Source organism: Entelurus aequoreus, linkage group LG15 (genome assembly GCF_033978785.1).
Source record: "Entelurus aequoreus isolate RoL-2023_Sb linkage group LG15, RoL_Eaeq_v1.1, whole genome shotgun sequence".
NCBI lineage: Eukaryota > Metazoa > Chordata > Actinopteri > Syngnathiformes > Syngnathidae > Entelurus > Entelurus aequoreus.
This window is the reverse complement of record NC_084745.1, coordinates 51,543,688-51,565,411: the sequence shown is the minus strand read 5'-3', so window position 1 is coordinate 51,565,411 and position 21,724 is coordinate 51,543,688. Positions and strand designations below refer to the sequence as shown.

The following is a 21,724-nucleotide window of genomic DNA, read 5'->3' as shown; positions in this document are numbered from 1 at the left end:
TGGTCATTTCCCAACCAATATTCTACCACACAAATACAACGTTGAAACAACATGCTTTTTGACAACGTTTAATTAATGTCAGGTTGTGACGTTGATTTAATCATTGAATTTTGGTCATTTTCCTAACCAAAATACTACAACACAAATACAACATTGAAACAACATGCTTTTTGACAACGTTTAATCAATGTCAGGTTGTGACGCTGATTTGACCTTTGAATTTTGGTCATTTCCCAACCAATATTCTACAGCACATATACAACGTTGAAACAACATGCTTTTTGACAACGTTTAATCAATGGTGGGTTCTGACGTTGATTTGAGCATTGAATTTTGGTCATTTTCCTAACCAAAATACTACAACACAAATACAACGTTGAAACAACATGCTTTTTGACAACGTTTAATTAATGTCGGATTCTGACGTTGATTTGACCTCTAAATTTAGGTCATTTTCCAACCAATGTTTTACAACACAAATACAACGTTGAAACAAAATGCTTTTTGACGATGTTTAATTAACGTTGGGTTCTTACGTTGATTTGACCATTGAATTTTGGTCATTTCCCAACCAACAACGTGGGTCCGACGTTGTCTCAATTTACAAACACAACTATTTTGCAATGTCGTTTCAAAGTCAGTTATAAAGGACATGTACGTTGTATCAATGTCTTGTGCCTGCTGGGCTCCATCTCCTCCTTAAAAGGTCTCGGCAGACGGCGTCATTGTTTTGTCTGTTTAACTTGTCACCTGTTGCATTGCAAATAGGTACATAATTAATTGTTATGTGTTTGTTTAGGTAGGATTTTGGATTTGGTGTGCACCTCTGAGGTAAGATTGCGGTAAAGCACAAGCCCTTTACTATACTTCCTATCCTGGTCAATTGGCTGATGTATTTGTTTGAAGATCTGAAAGATAACTGGGGTCACACGTGAGTCTGACACCTCCCTCCACTCTGGAACATTCACCACTACATTTAGGAGCGATTGCATACCAGGCGGCAGTGGACCACATTCTTGCCCCCACACTTTGGCCCTGTTTAACATGGGATTACACTCATTAAACTCCAAACTTAATCCTCCTTCTGGGTTCCTCGGCATGACAGACACGGTGAACATTGTGGAAAGTGTGTGTCAGGATCCAGGAAGGCTTGGCTCTCCAGAGGAGGAGGCACACAGTCAAAACATTGTTGTGAGGTGGAAGATGAGACTTGGCACCGGCAGAAGCCCCAGCCGGTGCGTACGAGGCATTTATCGCTCGGTGCGGATCCATAGTGGACTGAATTTGCATTCAATAAATCCTGTAGTCGGAGTGTTTCTTTTTGAACGTGACTCGTATGCACACCAGCTTTGAGGAAAATGAAGGTACTACACAGCACTCTGTAGGCTAAACTGTGCAGGCGGAAGGATTACCCGCCCATTATATGCCAGGAACTTCAGTGGGTTGACAAACTTTCACATTACCTTGTCCATCAAACTAAGAAGTATTTTGATATACCGTATTTTTCTGAGTATAAGTCGCATTTTTTGGGGAAATGTGTTTGATAAAAGCCAACACCAAGAATAGACATTTGAAAGGCAATTTAAAATAAATAAAGAATAGTGAACAACAGGCTGAATAAGTGTACGTTATATGAGGCATAAATAAGCAACTGAGAACGTGCCATATTATGGTAAGAGTCGTTCAAATAACTATAACATATAGAACATGCTATACGTTTACCAAACAATCTGTCACTCCTAATCGCTAAATCCCATGAAATCTTATACGTCTAGTCTCTTACGTGAATGAGATAAATAATATTATTTGATATTTTACGCTAATGTGTTAATAATTTCACACATAAGTCGCTCCTGAGTATAAGTCGCACCCCCGGCCAAACTATGAAAAAAACTGCGATTTATAGTCCGAAAAATCGGTATATGCCAGGAATTTCAATGGGTTGACAAACTTTCACATTACGTTGTCCATCAAACTAAGAAGTATTTTGATATATTTAATTTTCAAAGCCAATGCAATAGATCACATTTGACAGATTATAAGATGCTACTTTTTTTTCCCAACCATTGAACCCTGCGACTTATACAAAGGTGCGGCCAATCTATCTATAAACGTACCAACATTTGGACACATTTTATATTCACACCATAAGTCAGGCTAGTGTGTCCTAATTTTCATTCTAGTTGCATGTAAACCGTATTTTTCGGACTATAAGTCGCAGTTTTTTTTATAGTTTGGCCGGGGGTGCGACTTATACTCAGGAGCGACTTATGTGTGAAATGATTAACACATTAGCGTAAAATATCAAATCATATTATTTATCTCATTCACGTAAGAGACTAGACGTATAAGATGTCATGGGATTTAGCGATTAGGAGTGACAGATTGTTTGGTAAACGTATAGCATGTTCTATATGTTATAGTTATTTGAATGACTCTTACCATAATATGTTACGTTAACATACCAGGCACCTTCTCAGTTGGTTATTTATGCCTCATATAACGTACACTTATTCAGCCTGTTGTTCACTATTCTTTATTTATTTTAAATTGCCTTTCAAATGTCTATTCTTGGTGTTGGCTTTTATCAAATACATTTCCCCCAAAAATGCGACTTATACTCCAGTGCGACTTATATGTTTTTTTCCTTCTTTATTATGCATTTTCGGCCGGTGCGATTTATAATCCGGAGCGACTTATACTCCGAAAAATACGGTAACTCTTTTATGCAAATTATATTCGTTTATTAATTTTCTGTATTGTTAAAATGTTATTGTGTGGAAAATGTTTTATCCTAAAGTTGTTTAAGGGGTTAGGGGTATCTGTAACCTGTGCAGTTTTTACTGTGCCAAAAAAGTGTTTTTTAAGGAGAGATAAAAAACATAAATAATAATGATATCACTGTAAAAACGTGAAGATAAATTAGCATTTATAGCATCGAGCACGAAGAAAAGGGTGAGACTTTGGAGCAGACGGAAGGCGGGAGAGTGAGGCGAAAAACGATTTTGACGCTATAAATATGGTACTTGGAGACAAGCTATTTCCACATAAATGGAGTGCTTACCCAAAATCAACTGTCCATGGAGTGAGTCACTTTGCTATCTATCATGATGCACATTAAGCGTGTTATCACAACTACAGTACATACACTGTCTGGCTAGCTGTGTACAAACAAAACATGAAATAATACTTTACAGATACTGTAAAGTATTATTTCACTCAGTACAGATTGGTGTCCTATCACAGTGTTATGCATTACAAACTAAAACGCGTTTCGTGTTGACGTTGAATCTAGCTTATTTCTTGCCGTCACTAGCTTTTACGGCTAATACCGTAGCACTGTAATGTCTTACAACGCTAGAAAAAGAGTTCCTCAGTGTTCACTCTTACAATAACAATGTTGCTACAGTTTGGTTATTATACAGGTTACAGAACGTAATTGAAGTATTGTTGACGCTTTTTGATGCATTTTTAAAGCGATTTAGAGGTAGAATTGATTGCGGCCATTAGCTGCATTGCTAGCCATCTAGAACGAGCCGATTTTTATATGTTAGAAAGTGAAAAAAACTTTTGTCTTCTTGTCTCTCATAATGATTGTGAACGATAGGCAAAATAAAATGGAAAAAAGTGCAGTTGCCATAGCTTGTTTCTTTCATATGCAGTCAGTAGTCATTTGTTCAACTTTTTAGATGTACTAGTAGTGTTCCTGAAGGTTCCATTTAACATTATATCAACAAATATTTTTATACAATTATTTCATCATTTGGGCCATTCAAGTTCAGTTAAAAAACCTCACATTTTTGCATCAGAATGAAAAAAAAACACTATAGTGCTGTGATAGAGATGATCTTTGACAAACTTTTTTTTTTGCAGAAAAACAGCAAGAGGGCTCCTGTAACTCTAACAAAATAAATACATTTAAATAAAATATCTCCAGAACATACGAGATAAAAACAACAGTGAAGGCAGAGGTCCGGACACCCCCGTCCTTAACTTTCTGTAAATGTGGCCCCCAAAACAAGTTAGTTGAATATCCCTGTTCTAGGAATGCACATTAGTGTTATACCACCATTGACAATGCTTTTTTTTGCCTGATTGAGGACCCTGAAGGACAGCGATGTGATCGCAGTCTTCACAACCGAGCAGGCCGGCACTGTCCAAGGTCATGGGTAAGGTGCATTTTTGGACAGATAATACCATAGTAGGAAGTCGACAAGGGCCGTCTGTGCCATTGTTTCCAAAAGTCTGAGTTGGACTGTAAACGTCACTTTCCACTAAAAGTAGGTAAGTCAATGTTATTTATAGAGCGGTTTTCACAGATAAAATCACAAAGTGATGTATAGGTGAATTAAAACGACAGGGGAACCATCATAAAAAGGATACCGAGTGGATTAAAAAGGATAGTTAAAAGGTTCATTGACTAAAAGTTTTACCAAAAAGAGAAGTTTTCAAATGTTTTTTAAAAAATTCGAGCTCACGGAGGGACTGGTGCAAGTTATACCAGAGTCTGGGGGCGATAGCCTGAAATGCCAGGTCTCCATGGTTTTAAAATGTTTTTTTGGAATATTCAAGAGACCCTGGCCTGAAGACCGGAGGCTGAAGTAAGTAAGTAAGTACATTTTATTTATAAAGCGCTTTTCACAGATAATATCACAAAGCGCTGTACAAAACATAGGTGAAGTAAAACAACAATTTAGTTAACACAACAGGGGCAACATCATAAAAAGGATAGATAAAAGCTGCATTAACTAAAAGCTTTATTAAAAAGAGAAGTTTTCAAATGTTTCTTAAGAGGGTCAACACAGTCAAGATCACGGAGGGACTGGTGCAAGTTGTTCCAGAGTCTGGGAGTTATAGCCTGGAATGCCAGGTCTCTACGGATTTTAAAATGTACTTTAGAAGACCCTGACCTGAAGACCGCCGGATGCTGTGCCCAAATCAGTGATGGCCACACCATGCAACGCACGGAAAGCTAGAACGGAAATCCTAAACTCTATGCGGACTTTGACTGGAAGCCAATCAAGACTGGATAAAATTGGGGTAATGTGGTCTGTTCTGGGTGCACGGGTCAGAAGTCTGGCAGCCGCCTTCTGTTGCTCAAAAAGGTTCATCATGTCTTCTTATTTATATACTTTCCAATTTTTCTTGTAATCGTCTGTCTATAATTGTTAAAACTTGGTTTCTTCTGAATCCTTTAACGATTCAGAGTTTCACTTGGAATGTGTATCCTGTATCAAAAACTGGTTGTCCTCAAATTTTCTTCAGCTCAATTCCGACAAAACGGAAACTCTGATCATTGCTCCCGATAAAAAGATCCCTCTGATCAAGAACTGCCTCGATGCTCTGGGTGCATCTGTTAAAAGCAGCCTCAGAAACCTTGGGGTTGTGTTGGATCAGTCAAAGTCTTTGGAGGGTCGCTGTCGACCAAAAACTGCTTTTATCACCTGAGAAATATCTCTAAAGTGAGAAATGTGTTGTCCAAATCGGATCTTGAAACGATAATTCAAGCGTTTATTTCGTCTCGTGTTGACTATTGCAAGTCTCTTTTCACTCTTTTCCACAAGTCAACGCCAAAGAAACTTCAGACGGTACAGAATGCGTTTAAATTTTTTTTGTAATCAGACAATATTTTCGGTATACGAGATGGAACTTTTACCTGACATGTTTTGAATGTCATCTGCAGTCTTCTTCAGAAAGGTCACCTGACCACTGTGCCGTGTTGCCTATCAGCTGTTCTTATAGGCAACACGTGGCCAACCACGCCTATAAGCGTTGGTAGACCTGTCAAGTCTACCATCCAAACTGCCTGGTTGTCCAAGCCTATAGGAACAGCTGATAGGCAACATGTCACAGTGGTCAGGTGACCCTTCTGTGGAAGACTGCAGATGACATTCGAAACATGTCAGGTAAAAATTCAATCTAATATACCGAAAATATTGTCTGATTACAAGAAAAGTTGAAAAAAATATGAATATGAAGACATAATGAACCTTTTTGAGCAACAGAACGCGGCTGCCAGACTTTTGACCGGTGCACCCAGAACAGACCACATAACCCCCATTCTACCCAGTCTTGATATGCTTCCAGTCAAAGTCTGTAAAGAGTTTAGGATTTTAGTTCTAACTTTCCATGCGTTGGACGGCAAAGGACCTTAGTGCATCGTTGATTTGTTGTGCCCCTACACTTCAGCTTCCGGTCTTCAAGCCAGGGTCTCTTAAATATTCCAAAAACCCATTTTAAAACTCGTGGAGATCTGGCATTCCAGGATGTCGCCACCAGACTCTGGAGTAACTTGCACCAGTCCCTCAGTGAGCTTGACTTTTAAAAAACATTTGAAGACTTCTCTTTTTCTTAAAGCTTTTAGTCAATGAATCTTATAACTTTCATTTTTAATCCACTTTGTATCCTTTTTAAGACAAAGATATTGTCTGTTTACAAGAAAAATTTAAAAGCATTCTGTACCTTCTAAAGTCTCTTTGGCGTTGACTTGTGGAAAAGAGTGAAAAGAGAATTGCAATAGTCAACACGAGACGAAATGAACGGGTGAATGATCTCTTCGAGATGCGATTTTGACAGCAAATTTCTCACTTTAGAGATATTTCTCAGGTGATAAAAGCAGTTTTTGGTCAGTTGATGACAGTGACCCTCCAAAGACTTTGACGGATCGAACACAACCCCAAGGATTCTAAGTCTGCACCAGTTCTTGATCAGAGGGATCTTTTTATCGGGAGCAATGATCAGAGTTTCCATTTTGTCGGAATCAATCTGAAGGAAATTTGAGGACAACCAGTTTTTGATACAGGATAGACATTCCAAGTGAAACTCTGAATCGTCAGAAGAAGCCGAGTTTTAACAACTATAGAAAGACGTTTTTAAATAACACTTGAGGTATTGTCAAATGTATTAATTTCTCAGCAGGCCCTCTGTTTATTTATTCCCATTTATCCCTGCACAAGGGTTCATGTCAGCTCAGGCAAAGCTCTTTGTGAGAACTTGAGGATTTCTGAACCCGGGAGCAGGTAATCAGTTTAATGCTAAAAGGTTAGGAGCACTGTTCCTGGTTTGGTGAGGTAATCCAAGGAAGTTTCGCATGGCCTCCTCCAACCCCCCCTCTAAAATAACAGAGGCAGTGAGTTCATGCATGAGGTCAGGTTGCCTACTGTAGTCCCCGCTGTGCCCGAGTAATCCAGTGTCTCCTTGTCTATTGCCTGTCTGTGCCCAAAGACCCCTGATGGGACGGATAATCCAGTCATGGCATCTACTGTGCAACTATGAGCATTGTATTCTCAGGTGTATCTAAAAAAGCAGTGGGAATTAAAGCATGTCATAGTGCATTTTGGTAATTCAGTTCTTTTTATAGGTACCGATGGGTTTCCGTGAGTACTAAAAATCGAAAAAAACAATTCTCAGGGCTTTCAAATCGATCGCATCTGGACTGTTTGGTTTGTCTTAGAAGGCATTTCGCCTCTCATCCGAGCAGGCTTCATCAGTTCATGCTCATAAGCTTAGATTGGTCCGATCTAGTCTAGTGGCTAGTGCCAATACCTTAGTAGGCTTCTTCAGTTCATGTTCATAGACTTAGATTGGTCAGATCTAGTCTAGCGGCTGGTGCTAATACCTCAGTAGGCTTCATCAGTTCATGCTCATAGACTTAGATTGGTCAGATCTAGTCTTAGACTAGTCTAGTGGATGGTGCCAATACCTCAGTCAGGTTTATCAGTTCATGCTCATAGACTTAGATTGGTCAGATCTAGTCTTGGACTAGTCTAGCGGATGGTGCCTATGCCTCAGTAGGCTTCTTCAGTTCATGCTCATAGACTTAGATGGGTCAGATCTAGTCTAGTGGATGGTGCCAATACCTCAGTAAGGTTTATCAGTTCATGCTCATAGACTTAGATCGGTCAGATCTAGTCTTAGACTAGTCTAGCGGATGGTGCCTATACCTCAGAAATGTTTATCAGTTTATGCTCATAGACTTAGATCGGTCAAATCTAGTCTTAGACTAGTCTAGCGGATGGTGCCTATACCTCAGGAGGCTTCATCAGTTCATGCTCATAGACTTAGATTGGTCAGATCGTATTTGAGGCAATTTCAAGGAACTGACCATTACATTTTGGTAATTTCCAAACCAGTATTTTACCACACAAATACAATGCTGAAACAACATGCTTTTTGATGACGTTTAATCAATGTTGGGTTCTGACGTTGATTTGACCATTGAATTTTGGTCATTTCCCAACCAATATTCTATGACAATAATATGACGTTGAAGCAACATGCTTTTTGACGACGTTTATTCAATGTTGTGTTCTGACGTTGATTTGACCATTGAATTTTGGTCATTTTCCAACCAATATTCCACAACGTTTAAACTAAATAATTTTTGACAATGTTTATTCAATGTCAGGTTGTGACGTTGATTTGACCATTGAATTTTGGTCATTTCCCAACCAGTATTCTATCACACATACAACATTGAAACAACATGCTTTTTGACGACGTTTATTCAATATTGGGTTCTGACGTTGATTTGACCATTGAAATTTTATAATTTCCCAACCAATATTCTACGACAATAATACAAGCTTTAAAGAACATGCTTTTTGATGACGTTTAATCAATGTTGGGTTCTAAAGTGTATTTGACCATTGAATTTTGGTCATTTTCCAACAAATTTTCTACGACACAAACACAACGTTGAAACAACATGCTTTTTGACGACGTTTATTCAATGTTGTGTTCCGACGTTGATTTGACCATGGAATTTTGGTCATTTCCCAACCAATATTCCACAACGTTTAAACAAAATAATATTTGACAATGTTTATTCAATGTCAGGTTCTGACGTTGATTTGACCATTGAATTTTGGTCATTTCCCAACCAATATTCTACGACAATAACATAACGTTGAAACAACATGCTTTTTGACAACGTGTATTCAATCTTGTACTCCGACATTGATTTGACCATTGAATTTTGGTCATTTCCCAACCAATATTCCATAACGTTTAAACAAAATAATTTTTGACAATTTGTATTCAATGTCAGGTACTGACATTGATTTGACCGTTGAAATTTGGGAATTTCCCAACCAGTATTCTACCACACAAATACAACGCTGAAACATGCTTTTTGACAACGTTTAATCAATGTTGGGTTCTGACATCGATTTGACCATTGACTTTTGGTCATTTTCCAACCAATTTTCTACCACACAAATACAACATTGAAACAACATGCTTTTTGATGATGTTTAATCAATGTTGGGTTCCAAAGTGGATTTGACCATTGCATTTTGGTCATTTTCCAACCAATTTTCTACCACACAAATACAACATTGAAACAACATGCTTTTTGACGACATTTATTTAATGTTGTGTTCCGACGTTGATTTGACCATGGAATTTTGGTCATTTCCCAACCAATATTCCACAACGTTTAAACTTAATAATTTTTGACAATTATTATTCAATGTCAGGTTCTGACGTTGATTTGACCATTGAAATTTGGTAATTTCATAACCAATATTTTACAACACAAATACAACTTTAAAACATGTTTGTTGACGACGTTAATTCAATGTTGGGTTCTGACGTTGATTTGACCATTGAATTTGGGTAATTTCCCAACCAATATTCTACAACGTTGAACCAACATACTTTTGACGTTTATTCAATGTCCGGTTGTAACGTTGATTTGACCATTGAATTTTGGTCGTTTCCCAACCAGTATTCTACCACACAAATACAACGTTGAAACAACATGCTTTTTGACAACATTTATTCAATGTCAGGTTGTGACGTTGATTTGACCATTGAAATTTGGTCATTTCCCAACCAATATTTTACAACGTTGAACCACAATACTTTTGACAGCGTTTATTCAATGTCCGGTTGTAACATTGATTTGACCATTGAATTTTGGTCATTTTCCAACCAATATTCCACAACGTTTAAACAAAAATAATTTTTGACAATTTTTATTCAATGTCAGGTTCCAACGTTGATTGAAATGTGGTAATTTCCCAACCAACAACGCGGCTGCAACGTTGAACATCAACGTTGTCTCAATTTACAAATACAACTAATTTGCAACGTTGTTTCAAAGTCGTTTTTTAAAAAACAAACGTATAATCAACGTTGTATCAATGTCTTGTGCCTGCTGGGAGGTGCCGTCACTTAAAGTACTTCCACTGTGTTAGTTCCTACGATAAAAATTAAGTCATGGCTTGGTTAATAAACGGACCATGTTGGCGGTTTCCGAATGACTCCCAATTACCTGCATTGTTAGCCACCTCTTGCTAGCAGTTTTTAGTGCGCACAGAGAACAGAAAGACATGTGTGTTCTTGTCTCACATAAGGATCGTGAATAATGGGCAAAGTTCCAACAAAAAAAATAAACAAAAAAAGTGCAGTTTCCCCTTAAGGCCGGGTCGTAACAAGTAAAAGCCACAAAGTGACCTCTGATCACAACAGCGCAGCAGGCGGCCAGTGTTGTTTTGGTTGGGTGCACGCCTGTACTCACCACTTTGCAGGGTTCAGACAAAGACAATAAAACATTCTTTCAGTTAGCCCCTTTTAGTCTTTTCGTTATCTGACAAAAAAGAAAAATTCCAGCCTAATCAGCACAAAGCGCGGAATACTTCAAACTGCATTAAAACTTGGCTGAGTCTTGACACTGTGAATTATTAAGACCGTAAAGTGGAGCTCTGCATGTTTCTGGCTCCAGATCGACTTTGATGAAACCTGTAATCACATTCTCCCTTAAGCATGTATTCCTATTATTGGTATGTGTTCCGCCACACCCTGCTGTCGTCTGCTTCTAGCTGAGGTCTAGGTCTCAGTGTGAGGTCTGTAGGTCTGGTCATGGGAAAAGGTGTGGGGATGGACTTACTTCCCGTCCGCCAGGTTGAGGGTGCGGAAGAGAGGGTAGTCCTCCGGGGCCGGCTTGCCCGTCTGGTCCTCGTACAAGAAAACGGGCGAGCGTCCCACTTCCACGCCGAGCTGCTGGACCCCCTGCTGGTTGTAAACTGACAGCAGGAAGGACTGGAGGCCGGACTTGGGGCGCACCGTGGTCAGGATGGAGAAGTCATCGGGGAAAACGCCTTCTGCAAGACAATTGACATTGAGTTGAAGCACTGACAGGCCTCGGTTTTCGACGGTTGGGATGACTGCCCGTCCGCTGGTCCTAATCCTGCTGGCTTATAGTTTGGTTGGCGACATTGGTTTTACAAGTTGGTCTTGCACCATCTCTTAGCTACTCAGTGGCCTAGTGGTTGGAGTGTCCGGTTGTGAGTTCAAACCCCGGCCGAGACATACCAATGACCCGTGTTTTTCAACTAGTGTGCCGTGAGATATTGTCTGGTGTGCCGTGGGAAATTGTGCAACTTCACCTAATTGGTCCAAAAAACATTTTTTGCAAATCAATAATTATAATAATGTGCCGTTGTCTAATGCGGTGTTTTTCAACCTTTTTTGGTATGTAAAAGGTATGTAACGCTTTAAACCAAAAATTAACAAAAGGCAAGTCCCGCTAGGAAAAGGCACTGAAGCATAGGGATGGCTATGCAAAACAAAAGTAAAACTGAACTGGCTACAAAGTCAACAAAAACAGAATGCTGGACGACAGCAAAAACTTACAGCGTGCGGAGCAAAGACGGCGTCCGCAAAGCACATCCGTACATGACATGACAATCAACAGTGTCCCCACAAAGAAGGGTAGCGTACGCACAACTTAAATAGACTTGATTGCAAAGTCAACAAAAACAAAATGCTGAATGACAGCAAAAACTTACAGCGTGCGGAGCAAAGACGGCGTCCACAAAGCACATCCGTACATGACATGACAATCAACAGTGTCCCCACAAAGAAGGATAGCGTACACACAACTTAAATAGTCTTGAATGCGAAAACAAAGCAGTGTTTTTCAACCTTTTTTGGTATGTAAAAGGTATGTAACGCTTAAACCAAAAATGAACAAAAGGTAAGTCCCGGTAGGAAAAGGCACTGAAGCATAGGGATGGCTATGCACAACAAAAGTAAAACTGAACTGGCTACAAAGTCAACAAAAACAGAATGCTGGACGACAGCAAAAACTTACAGCGTGCGGAGCAAAGACGGCGTCCACAAAGCACATCCGTACATGACATGACAATCAACAGTGTCCCCACAAAGAAGGATAGCGTACACACAACTTAAATAGTCTTGAATGCGAAAACAAAGCAGTGTTTTTCAACCTTTTTTGGTATGTAAAAGGTATGTAACGCTTAAACCAAAAATGAACAAAAGGTAAGTCCCGGTAGGAAAAGGCACTGAAGCATAGGGATGGCTATGCACAACAAAAGTAAAACTGAACTGGCTACAAAGTCAACAAAAACAGAATGCTGGACGACAGCAAAAACTTACAGAGTGCGGAGCAAAGACGGCGTCCGCAAAGCACATCCGTACATGACATGACAATCAACAGTGTCCCCACAAAGAAGGGTAGCGTACGCACAACTTAAATAGTCTTGATTGCAAAGTCAACAAAAACAGAATGCTGGACGACAGCAAAAACTTACAGCGTGCGGAGCAAAGACGGCGTCCGCAAAGCACATCCGTACATGACATGACAATCAACAGTGTCCCCACAAAGAAGGATAGCGTACGCACAACTTAAATAGTCTTGATTGCAAAGTCAACAAAAACAGAATGCTGGACGACAGCAAAAACTTACAGCGTGCGGAGCAAAGACGGCGTCCACAAAGCACATCCGTACGTGACATGACAATCAACAGTGTCCCCACAAAGAAGGATAGCGTACACACAACTTAAATAGTCTTGAATGCGAAAACAAAGCAGTGTTTTTCAACCTTTTTTGGTATGTAAAAGGTATGTAACGCTTTAAACCAAAAATTAACAAAAGGCAAGTCCCGCTAGGAAAAGGCACTGAAGCATAGGGATGGCTATGCAAAACAAAAGTAAAACTGAACTGGCTACAAAGTCAACAAAAACAGAATGCTGGACGACAGCAAAAACTTACAGCGTGCGGAGCAAAGACGGCGTCCACAAAGCACATCCGTACATGACATGACAATCAACAGTGTCCCCAACAAAGAAGGGTAGCGTACGCACAACTTAAATAGTCTTGATTGCAAAGTCAACAAAAACAGAATGCTGGACGACAGCAAAAACTTACAGCGTGCGGAGCAAAGACGGCGTCCACAAAGCACATCCGTACATGACATGACAATCAACAGTGTCCCCAACAAAGAAGGATAGCGTACGCACAACTTAAATAGTCTTGATTGCAAAGTCAACAAAAACAGAATGCTGGACGACAGCAAAAACTTACAGCGTGCGGAGCAAAGACGGCGTCCACAAAGCACATCCGTAAATGACATGACAATCAACAGTGTCCCCACAAAGAAGGATAGCGTACACACAACTTAAATAGTCTTGAATGCGAAAACAAAGCAGTGTTTTTCAACCTTTTTTGGTATGTAAAAGGTATGTAACGCTTTAAACCAAAAATTAACAAAAGGCAAGTCCCGCTAGGAAAAGGCACTGAAGCATAGGGATGGCTATGCAAAACAAAAGTAAAACTGAACTGGCTACAAAGTCAACAAAAACAGAATGCTGGACGACAGCAAAAACTTACAGCGTGCGGAGCAAAGACGGCGTCCGCAAAGCACATCCGTACATGACATGACAATCAACAGTGTCCCCACAAAGAAGGATAGCGTACGCACAACTTAAATAGTCTTGATTGCAAAGTCAACAAAAACAGAATGCTGGACGACAGCAAAAACTTACAGCGTGCGGAGCAAAGACGGCGTCCACAAAGCACATCTGTACATGACATGACAATCAACAGTGTCCCCAACAAAGAAGGATAGCGTACGCACAACTTAAATAGTCTTGAATGCGAAAACAAAGCAGTGTTTTTCAACCTTTTTTGGTATGTAAAAGGTATGTAACGCTTAAACCAAAAATGAACAAAAGGTAAGTCCCGGTAGGAAAAGGCACTGAAGCATAGGGATGGCTATGCACAACTAAAGTAAAACTGAACTGGCTACAAAGTCAACAAAAACAGAATGCTGGACGACAGCAAAAACTTACAGAGTGCGGAGCAAAGACGGCGTCCGCAAAGCACATCCGTACATGACATGACAATCAACAGTGTCCCCACAAAGAAGGGTAGCGTACGCACAACTTAAATAGTCTTGATTGCAAAGTCAACAAAAACAGAATGCTGGACGACAGCAAAAACTTACAGCGTGCGGAGCAAAGACGGCGTCCACAAAGCACATCCGTACATGACATGACAATCAACAGTGTCCCCACAAAGAAGGATAGCATACGCACAACTTAAATAGTCTTGATTGCAAAGTCAACAAAAACAGAATGCTGGACGACAGCAAAAACTTACAGCGTGCGGAGCAAAGACGGCGTCCACAAAGCACATCCGTACGTGACATGACAATCAACAGTGTCCCCACAAAGAAGGATAGCGTACACACAACTTAAATAGTCTTGAATGCGAAAACAAAGCAGTGTTTTTCAACCTTTTTTGGTATGTAAAAGGTATGTAACGCTTTAAACCAAAAATTAACAAAAGGCAAGTCCCGCTAGGAAAAGGCACTGAAGCATAGGGATGGCTATGCAAAACAAAAGTAAAACTGAACTGGCTACAAAGTCAACAAAAACAGAATGCTGGACGACAGCAAAAACTTACAGCGTGCGGAGCAAAGACGGCGTCCACAAAGCACATCCGTACATGACATGACAATCAACAGTGTCCCCACAAAGAAGGGTAGCGTACGCACAACTTAAATAGACTTGATTGCAAAGTCAACAAAAACAAAATGCTGGACGACAGCAAAAACTTACAGCGTGCGGAGCAAAGACGGCGTCCACAAAGCACATCTGTACATGACATGACAATCAACAGTGTCCCCAACAAAGAAGGATAGCGTACGCACAACTTAAATAGTCTTGAATGCGAAAACAAAGCAGTGTTTTTCAACCTTTTTTGGTATGTAAAAGGTATGTAACGCTTAAACCAAAAATGAACAAAAGGTAAGTCCCGGTAGGAAAAGGCACTGAAGCATAGGGATGGCTATGCACAACTAAAGTAAAACTGAACTGGCTACAAAGTCAACAAAAACAGAATGCTGGACGACAGCAAAAACTTACAGAGTGCGGAGCAAAGACGGCGTCCGCAAAGCACATCCGTACATGACATGACAATCAACAGTGTCCCCACAAAGAAGGGTAGCGTACGCACAACTTAAATAGTCTTGATTGCAAAGTCAACAAAAACAGAATGCTGGACGACAGCAAAAACTTACAGCGTGCGGAGCAAAGACGGCGTCCACAAAGCACATCCGTACATGACATGACAATCAACAGTGTCCCCACAAAGAAGGATAGCATACGCACAACTTAAATAGTCTTGATTGCAAAGTCAACAAAAACAGAATGCTGGACGACAGCAAAAACTTACAGCGTGCGGAGCAAAGACGGCGTCCACAAAGCACATCCGTACGTGACATGACAATCAACAGTGTCCCCACAAAGAAGGATAGCGTACACACAACTTAAATAGTCTTGAATGCGAAAACAAAGCAGTGTTTTTCAACCTTTTTTGGTATGTAAAAGGTATGTAACGCTTTAAACCAAAAATTAACAAAAGGCAAGTCCCGCTAGGAAAAGGCACTGAAGCATAGGGATGGCTATGCAAAACAAAAGTAAAACTGAACTGGCTACAAAGTCAACAAAAACAGAATGCTGGACGACAGCAAAAACTTACAGCGTGCGGAGCAAAGACGGCGTCCACAAAGCACATCCGTACATGACATGACAATCAACAGTGTCCCCACAAAGAAGGATAGCGTACGCACAACTTAAATAGTCTTGATTGCAAAGTCAACAAAAACAGAATGCTGGACGACAGCAAAAACTTACAGCGTGCGGAGCAAAGACGGCGTCCACAAAGCACATCCGTACATAACATGGCAATCAACAGTGTCCCCAACAAAGAAGGGTAGCGTATGCACAACTTAAATAGTCTTGATTGCAAAGTCAACAAAAATGTTGGAAGCTGGCACAAGTGGCAAAAAAGACAGAGAAAGTTGAGGAATGCTCGTCAAACACTTATTTGTTTGATCGTCATGTTCGTCTTCAAAGCGCTCAATGGTCTCGCCCCAGCTTATATTAAAGATCTCCTGGACCAACCCACCAGCTCCAGGCTTGGTCGTTGCCTTAGATCAGACAACCAGATGACCCTGAAGGTCCCACGGTCAAACCTAGTGACAAGGGGAGACCGTGCTTTCTCAGTGATGGCACCTAGGTTGTGGAATAAGCTCCCCCTGAGTATTAAGTCCGCCACCACTCTGGACTCTTTTAGAGCACGGCTTAAAACTCACCTTTTTACCGCAGATGACTTTTAATCTATGTTTTCATTGTGAGTCTTAAATGTTTAGTTTAGATTCCTTTGTGTGTCTCAGTCTCTGTTTCTGTTTTTTTTTGTTTCTCCAGTCGGGCTGCGCCCCGGGCTGATGTAACAGTTGGTTGGGGGGCGCATAATAAATGAAAATAACATAACATAACACATAACATTTGGAACATCCACAGGTGAACAGGCTAATTGGGAACAGGTGGGTGCCATGATTGGGTATAAAAGCAGCTTCCATGAAATGCTCAGTCATTCACAAACAAGGACGGGGCGAGGGTCACCACTTTGTCGACAAATGCGTGAGCAAATTGTTTAAGAACAACATTTCTCAACCAGCTATTGCAAGGAATTCAGGGATTTCACCATCTACGCTCCGTAATATCATCAAAAGGTTGAGAGAATCTGGAGAAATCACTGCACATAAGCGATGATATTACGGACATTCGATCCCTCAGGCGGTACTGCATCAAAAAGCGACATAAGTGTGTAAAGGATATCACCACATGGGCACAGGAACACTTCAGAAACCCACTGTCAGTAACTACAGTTGGTCGCTACATCTGTAAGTGCAAGTTAAAACTCTACTATGCAAAGCGAAAGCCATTTATCAGCAACACCCAGAAACCCGAGCTCATCTAAGATGGACTGATGCAAAGTGGAAAAGTGTTCTGTGGTCTGACGAGTTCACATTTCAAGCAACGTTATCATGGACGCCCCTGCTTATTTCAGCAAGACAATGCCAAGCCACGTGTTACATCAGCGTGGCTTCATAGTAAAAGAGTGCGGGTACTAGACTGGCCTGCCTGTAGTCCAGACCTGTCTCCCATTGAAAATGTGTGGCGCATTATGAAGCCTAAAATAGCACAAGGGAGACCCCCGGACTGTTGAACAACTTAAGCTGTACATCAAGCAAGAATGGGAAAGAATTCCACCTGAGAAGCTTCAAAAATGTGTCTCCTCAGTTCCCAAACGTTTACTGAGTGTTGTTAAAAGGAAAGGCCATGTAACACAGTGGTAAAAATGCCCCTGTGACAACTGTTTTGCAATGTGTTGCTGCCATTAAATTCTAAGTGAATGATTATTTGCAAAAAAAAAAAAAGTTTCTCAGTTTCTTTGGTATGGAGTCGTCCGATACCAAATAATTAAAGGGGCAGTATCGGCCAAACCAATGTTTCCGGATCATTAAATTATTTATTTTATGATTACAACTTAAAATTCCGACAACAACACAGGATGGCGGTGTAACAATATCAATCAATATCCATTTTCTACCACTTTATTACTTATAAAAAGTACAATAAAGTCATTAGTGCAAAATAAGTACATACAAAAATAAAATTAGGGCCGTTTTTCGATTTTTATTATGTATGGCCGATTTTAAAACAAACAAAAAAGGGTTAATTTTCATTAAAATATTGCCATAAAATTGGATTTTGTGCTGCTTTCCTTTTATGGATTATTTTATGATTTTTTTTCCAGATAAACACAAAAATCGAAAAAAATGCAAAAATACTGGTTTATCTGTGTGATGACAAATTTAACCGGAAGCAGTATTTTAGCATTTCCTTCGCGTATAGCATGTTTTTAGCATAATGCTAACGGTCCGTGTACCTCCCGTTCATTCTATTTCTAATTCTGAAACAAATATACATCATTTATATCGTATATTGTTTGTTCTTAAGACTCATCCTCATTATTTCATCAGTTACCCCCTTTAACTCCCAAATCCAGCCCTGTTGTTTGCATTTTATTGTTTTAAATATTGAATGCTACAGGATATCACTTTAATGTTACAAAGTATTTACTTTTGTCACCTATAACACACGTTTGGGTTTCTGGGTGTTGTTGATAAATGGTTTTGGCTTTGCATAGTAGAGTTTTAACTTGCACTTGCAGATGTAGCGACAAACTGCAGTTACTGACAGTTGTTTTCTGAAGTGTTCCTGAGCCCATGTGGTGATATCCTTTACACGCTGATGTCGCTTTTTGATGCAGTATTGAGGGATCGAAGGTCCGTAATATTATCGCTGAAGTGATTTCTCCAGAGTCTCTGAACCTTTTGATGATATTACGGAGCATAGATGGTGAAATCCCTAAATTCCTTGCAATAGCTGGTTGAGAAATGTTGTTCTTAAACAATTTGCTCAGGCATTTGTTGACAAAGTGGTGACCCTCACCCCATCCTTGTTTGTGAATGACTGAGCATTTCATGGAAGCTGCTTTTATACCCAATCATGGCACCCACCTGTTCCCAATTAGCCTGTTCACCTGTGGGATGTTCCAAATAAGTCTTTGATGAGCATTCCTCAACTTCCTCAGTCTTTTTTGCCACTTGTGCCAGCTTTTTTGAAACATGTTGCAGACATCAAATTCCAAATGAGCTAATATTTGCAAAAAATAACAAAGTTTTCCAGTGTGAACATTAAATATCTTGTCTTTGCAGTCTATTCAATTAAATATAAGTTGAAAAGGATTTGCAAATCATTGTATTCTGTTTTTATTTACCATTTACACAACGTGACAACTTTACTGGTTTTGGGTTTTGTAAATGAATTAAAGATGCGTCAGTGATCTATTTCTAATGGAATGGTAGCTCCTGAATCGTAATCGAATGGTGAGGTGCCCAAAGATTCACACCAAAATGTGGTAATGTGACATGCACAAATAAAGCATTTAATGGTAATGTGTTATTTTCCATTACTTCATTTGAAAAGTGAAATATTTGCCATTGGGAAATGTGTTGGCATAAAAATGAATAGGATAATAACTAAAAGCAAAAACATTATTCAATTTAAAAAGTAACATAAAAACATGTGTTGATAGGTACTGTACAAGTAGGGGGGAACAAAATATCTTAAAGGTACATTGTATTTATACACATTAGTTTGGATTAAATGATAAGTGGGCTTATTATTGTGAGTGTATGTAGATGTATATGTGTTAGGGTTGTCCCGATACCACTATTTTGATACTTTTCCAAATAAAGGGGTACACAAAAAATGGCATTATTGGCGTTATTTGAACAACAAATCTTAGGGTACATGAAACATATGTTTATTATTGTCATTTAGTCCTTAAATAAAATAGTGAACATACAAGACAACGTGTCTTTTAGTAGTAAAAACATACTCCTAATTAGTCTGCTGACGTATGCAGTAACATATTATGTCTTTTATCTACCTATTATTTTGTCAACATTATGAAGGACAAACTGCAAAAAAATATTATTAATCTACTTGTTCATTTACTGTTAATATCTGCTTATATTCAGTTTTAACATGTTCTATCTACACTTCTGTTAAAATGTAATAATCACTTATTCTTCTCTTCTTTGATACTTTACATTAGTTTTGGATGATACCACACATTTGGGTATCGATCCGATACCAAGTAGTTACAGGATCATACATTGGTCATATTCAAAGTCCTCATGTCTCCAGGGACATATTTCCTGAGTTTATAAACATAATATGAACTTTTAAAAAAGAAAAAAACATTTAGTGACGATAACAAATATTGATGTAATCATATTAGTATCTACTGGATACGCTGTTGTACTTGGTATTATTACAGTGGATGTCAGGTGTAGATCCAACCATGGCGTTTGTTTATATTCTGACGCCGGTGAGCTATTGTATCCTCCTACGGTGTGTAGTGAAGCATGTTTAGCTATTCCTCGTCCTCCACTTGTCAGAAAGATACCTTATTTGTCGCCATGGAGGCCAGGATTAGTGATTTAGAAGTAGCTAAAACACTGCCGACTGCGGCTGGACGTTCGTTTTTGATTCATTAGTACCGCTATACTATACTAGTACCGTACAACCCTAATATGTATATATGCAGTATCTATATACTTTTCTCTTCAAATTGTCTAGAAGATGAAGAGTATTCCTGGTTTGAAATAAATACAATTGCTTTTAACTCTACTATGCAGCACACACCTCTGACATGCACAGTAAGAGATTATTATTAGTATGTCATGTTGAAATAAGGCATTTAATCAACAAATTGTCAGCAAAATCACAACATGGCTACCAGAGAGGAAACAGAAAATAGAAGAAAGTGTGTCTTACCAGGGAATAGCTGCGTCGTGGGGGCACTGATCTGGATCTGCTCGCCAACTCTGTAAGCGGCGTCCGGCTTCGACGCTCTTCGGTTTGTGCAGAATCCAGACGTTTTTGTCACTCCTTCGGGGTAATTTTGAAATCCTAAAATTTGGAGCACGTCCACCGGCTGTGCTGTTAGGAGACACAAACGCAATATCGGTCACATGTTACTGTTAGGGTTCATTTCAACAACCGGGTGATGTGGCCAAGATAAGTAGGAGTTAACGTTTAAACTACGTCCTTGTTTTAACATCACTTAAAACATACTGTTGTACATTACATGTGTACACAGTATAGCACTCGGATTAACCTGCAAGACTATATCCCCAGTCAAAGAACCAAATAAACAATGTGCCGAGTGAGACCCATTCTTGCACCAGGGTAGGTTTACCAAGTTAGAAAGTCCCCCCAGAGTTGTCCATTCTCTTGCATCTGCTGCATAAAGGAGCCTGTGTGGCACTGCCATGCCCACCGAGACCCGGGCCAAAGCACTGTCGCCTCTCGGTTTGAATTCTGGGTTGGTAGACCAGCTCTCTACAGACCAATGCCCAATCAAATGGCCAGAAAATCTTTAAAAAGGAGGCCACGTCCCTTCAAAAAAACGTGTTTTTTTTGTTGGCATAGGAAAGGAAAATCCCTCTAAGCCAGGGATGTTCAACTGTAGGGCCGGGGGCCAAATCCCCCTTGGGCTCAGTTCAAAACATTCATAAAAACAGTAGTAAAGAGGAACTTGGACCACTGCCAAGACATTGATAGATCTTTGCATGGATGTTTGAACACTGGGGTCCAAACTTGTGATTTGCATAACTGAGCCATTCCTCAAGGCACCACTTTAAGCCCTCTTCTTTTTGGGTTGTTAATCTAGTGGAGCAGTTCAAGTACCTCAAGGTCTTTCTCTCGAGTGAGGGAAGAGTGGATCGTGAGATCGACAGGCGGATCGGTGCGGACCCTGCATCGGTCCGTCGTGGTGAAGAAAGAGCTGAGGCGGAAGGCAAAGCTCTCAATTTACCGGTCGATCTATGTCCCTATCCTCACCTATGGTCATGAGTTTTGGACAAGATCACAGTTACGAACGGACGAAATGAGTTTCTTCCGTCGGGTGGCGGGGCTTTCCCTTAGAGATAGGGTGAGAAGCTCTGTCATTCGGGAGGAGCTCAACAGTCAACAGTCAACTTTACTG

At 40.0% G+C, this 21,724-nt stretch overlaps 1 protein-coding gene across 1 annotated transcript in view; it reads right to left on the bottom strand.

The window, feature by feature from the left end:
• col11a1a (collagen, type XI, alpha 1a) overlaps window positions 1–21,724 on the bottom strand; it is a 201,585-nt gene that overhangs the window by 163,584 nt on the left and 16,277 nt on the right. Inside the window, 2 exon segments of the mRNA XM_062021721.1 lie at window positions 10,895–11,108; window positions 20,512–20,676. Coding sequence (XP_061877705.1) covers window positions 10,895–11,108; window positions 20,512–20,676 — 379 coding nt within the window.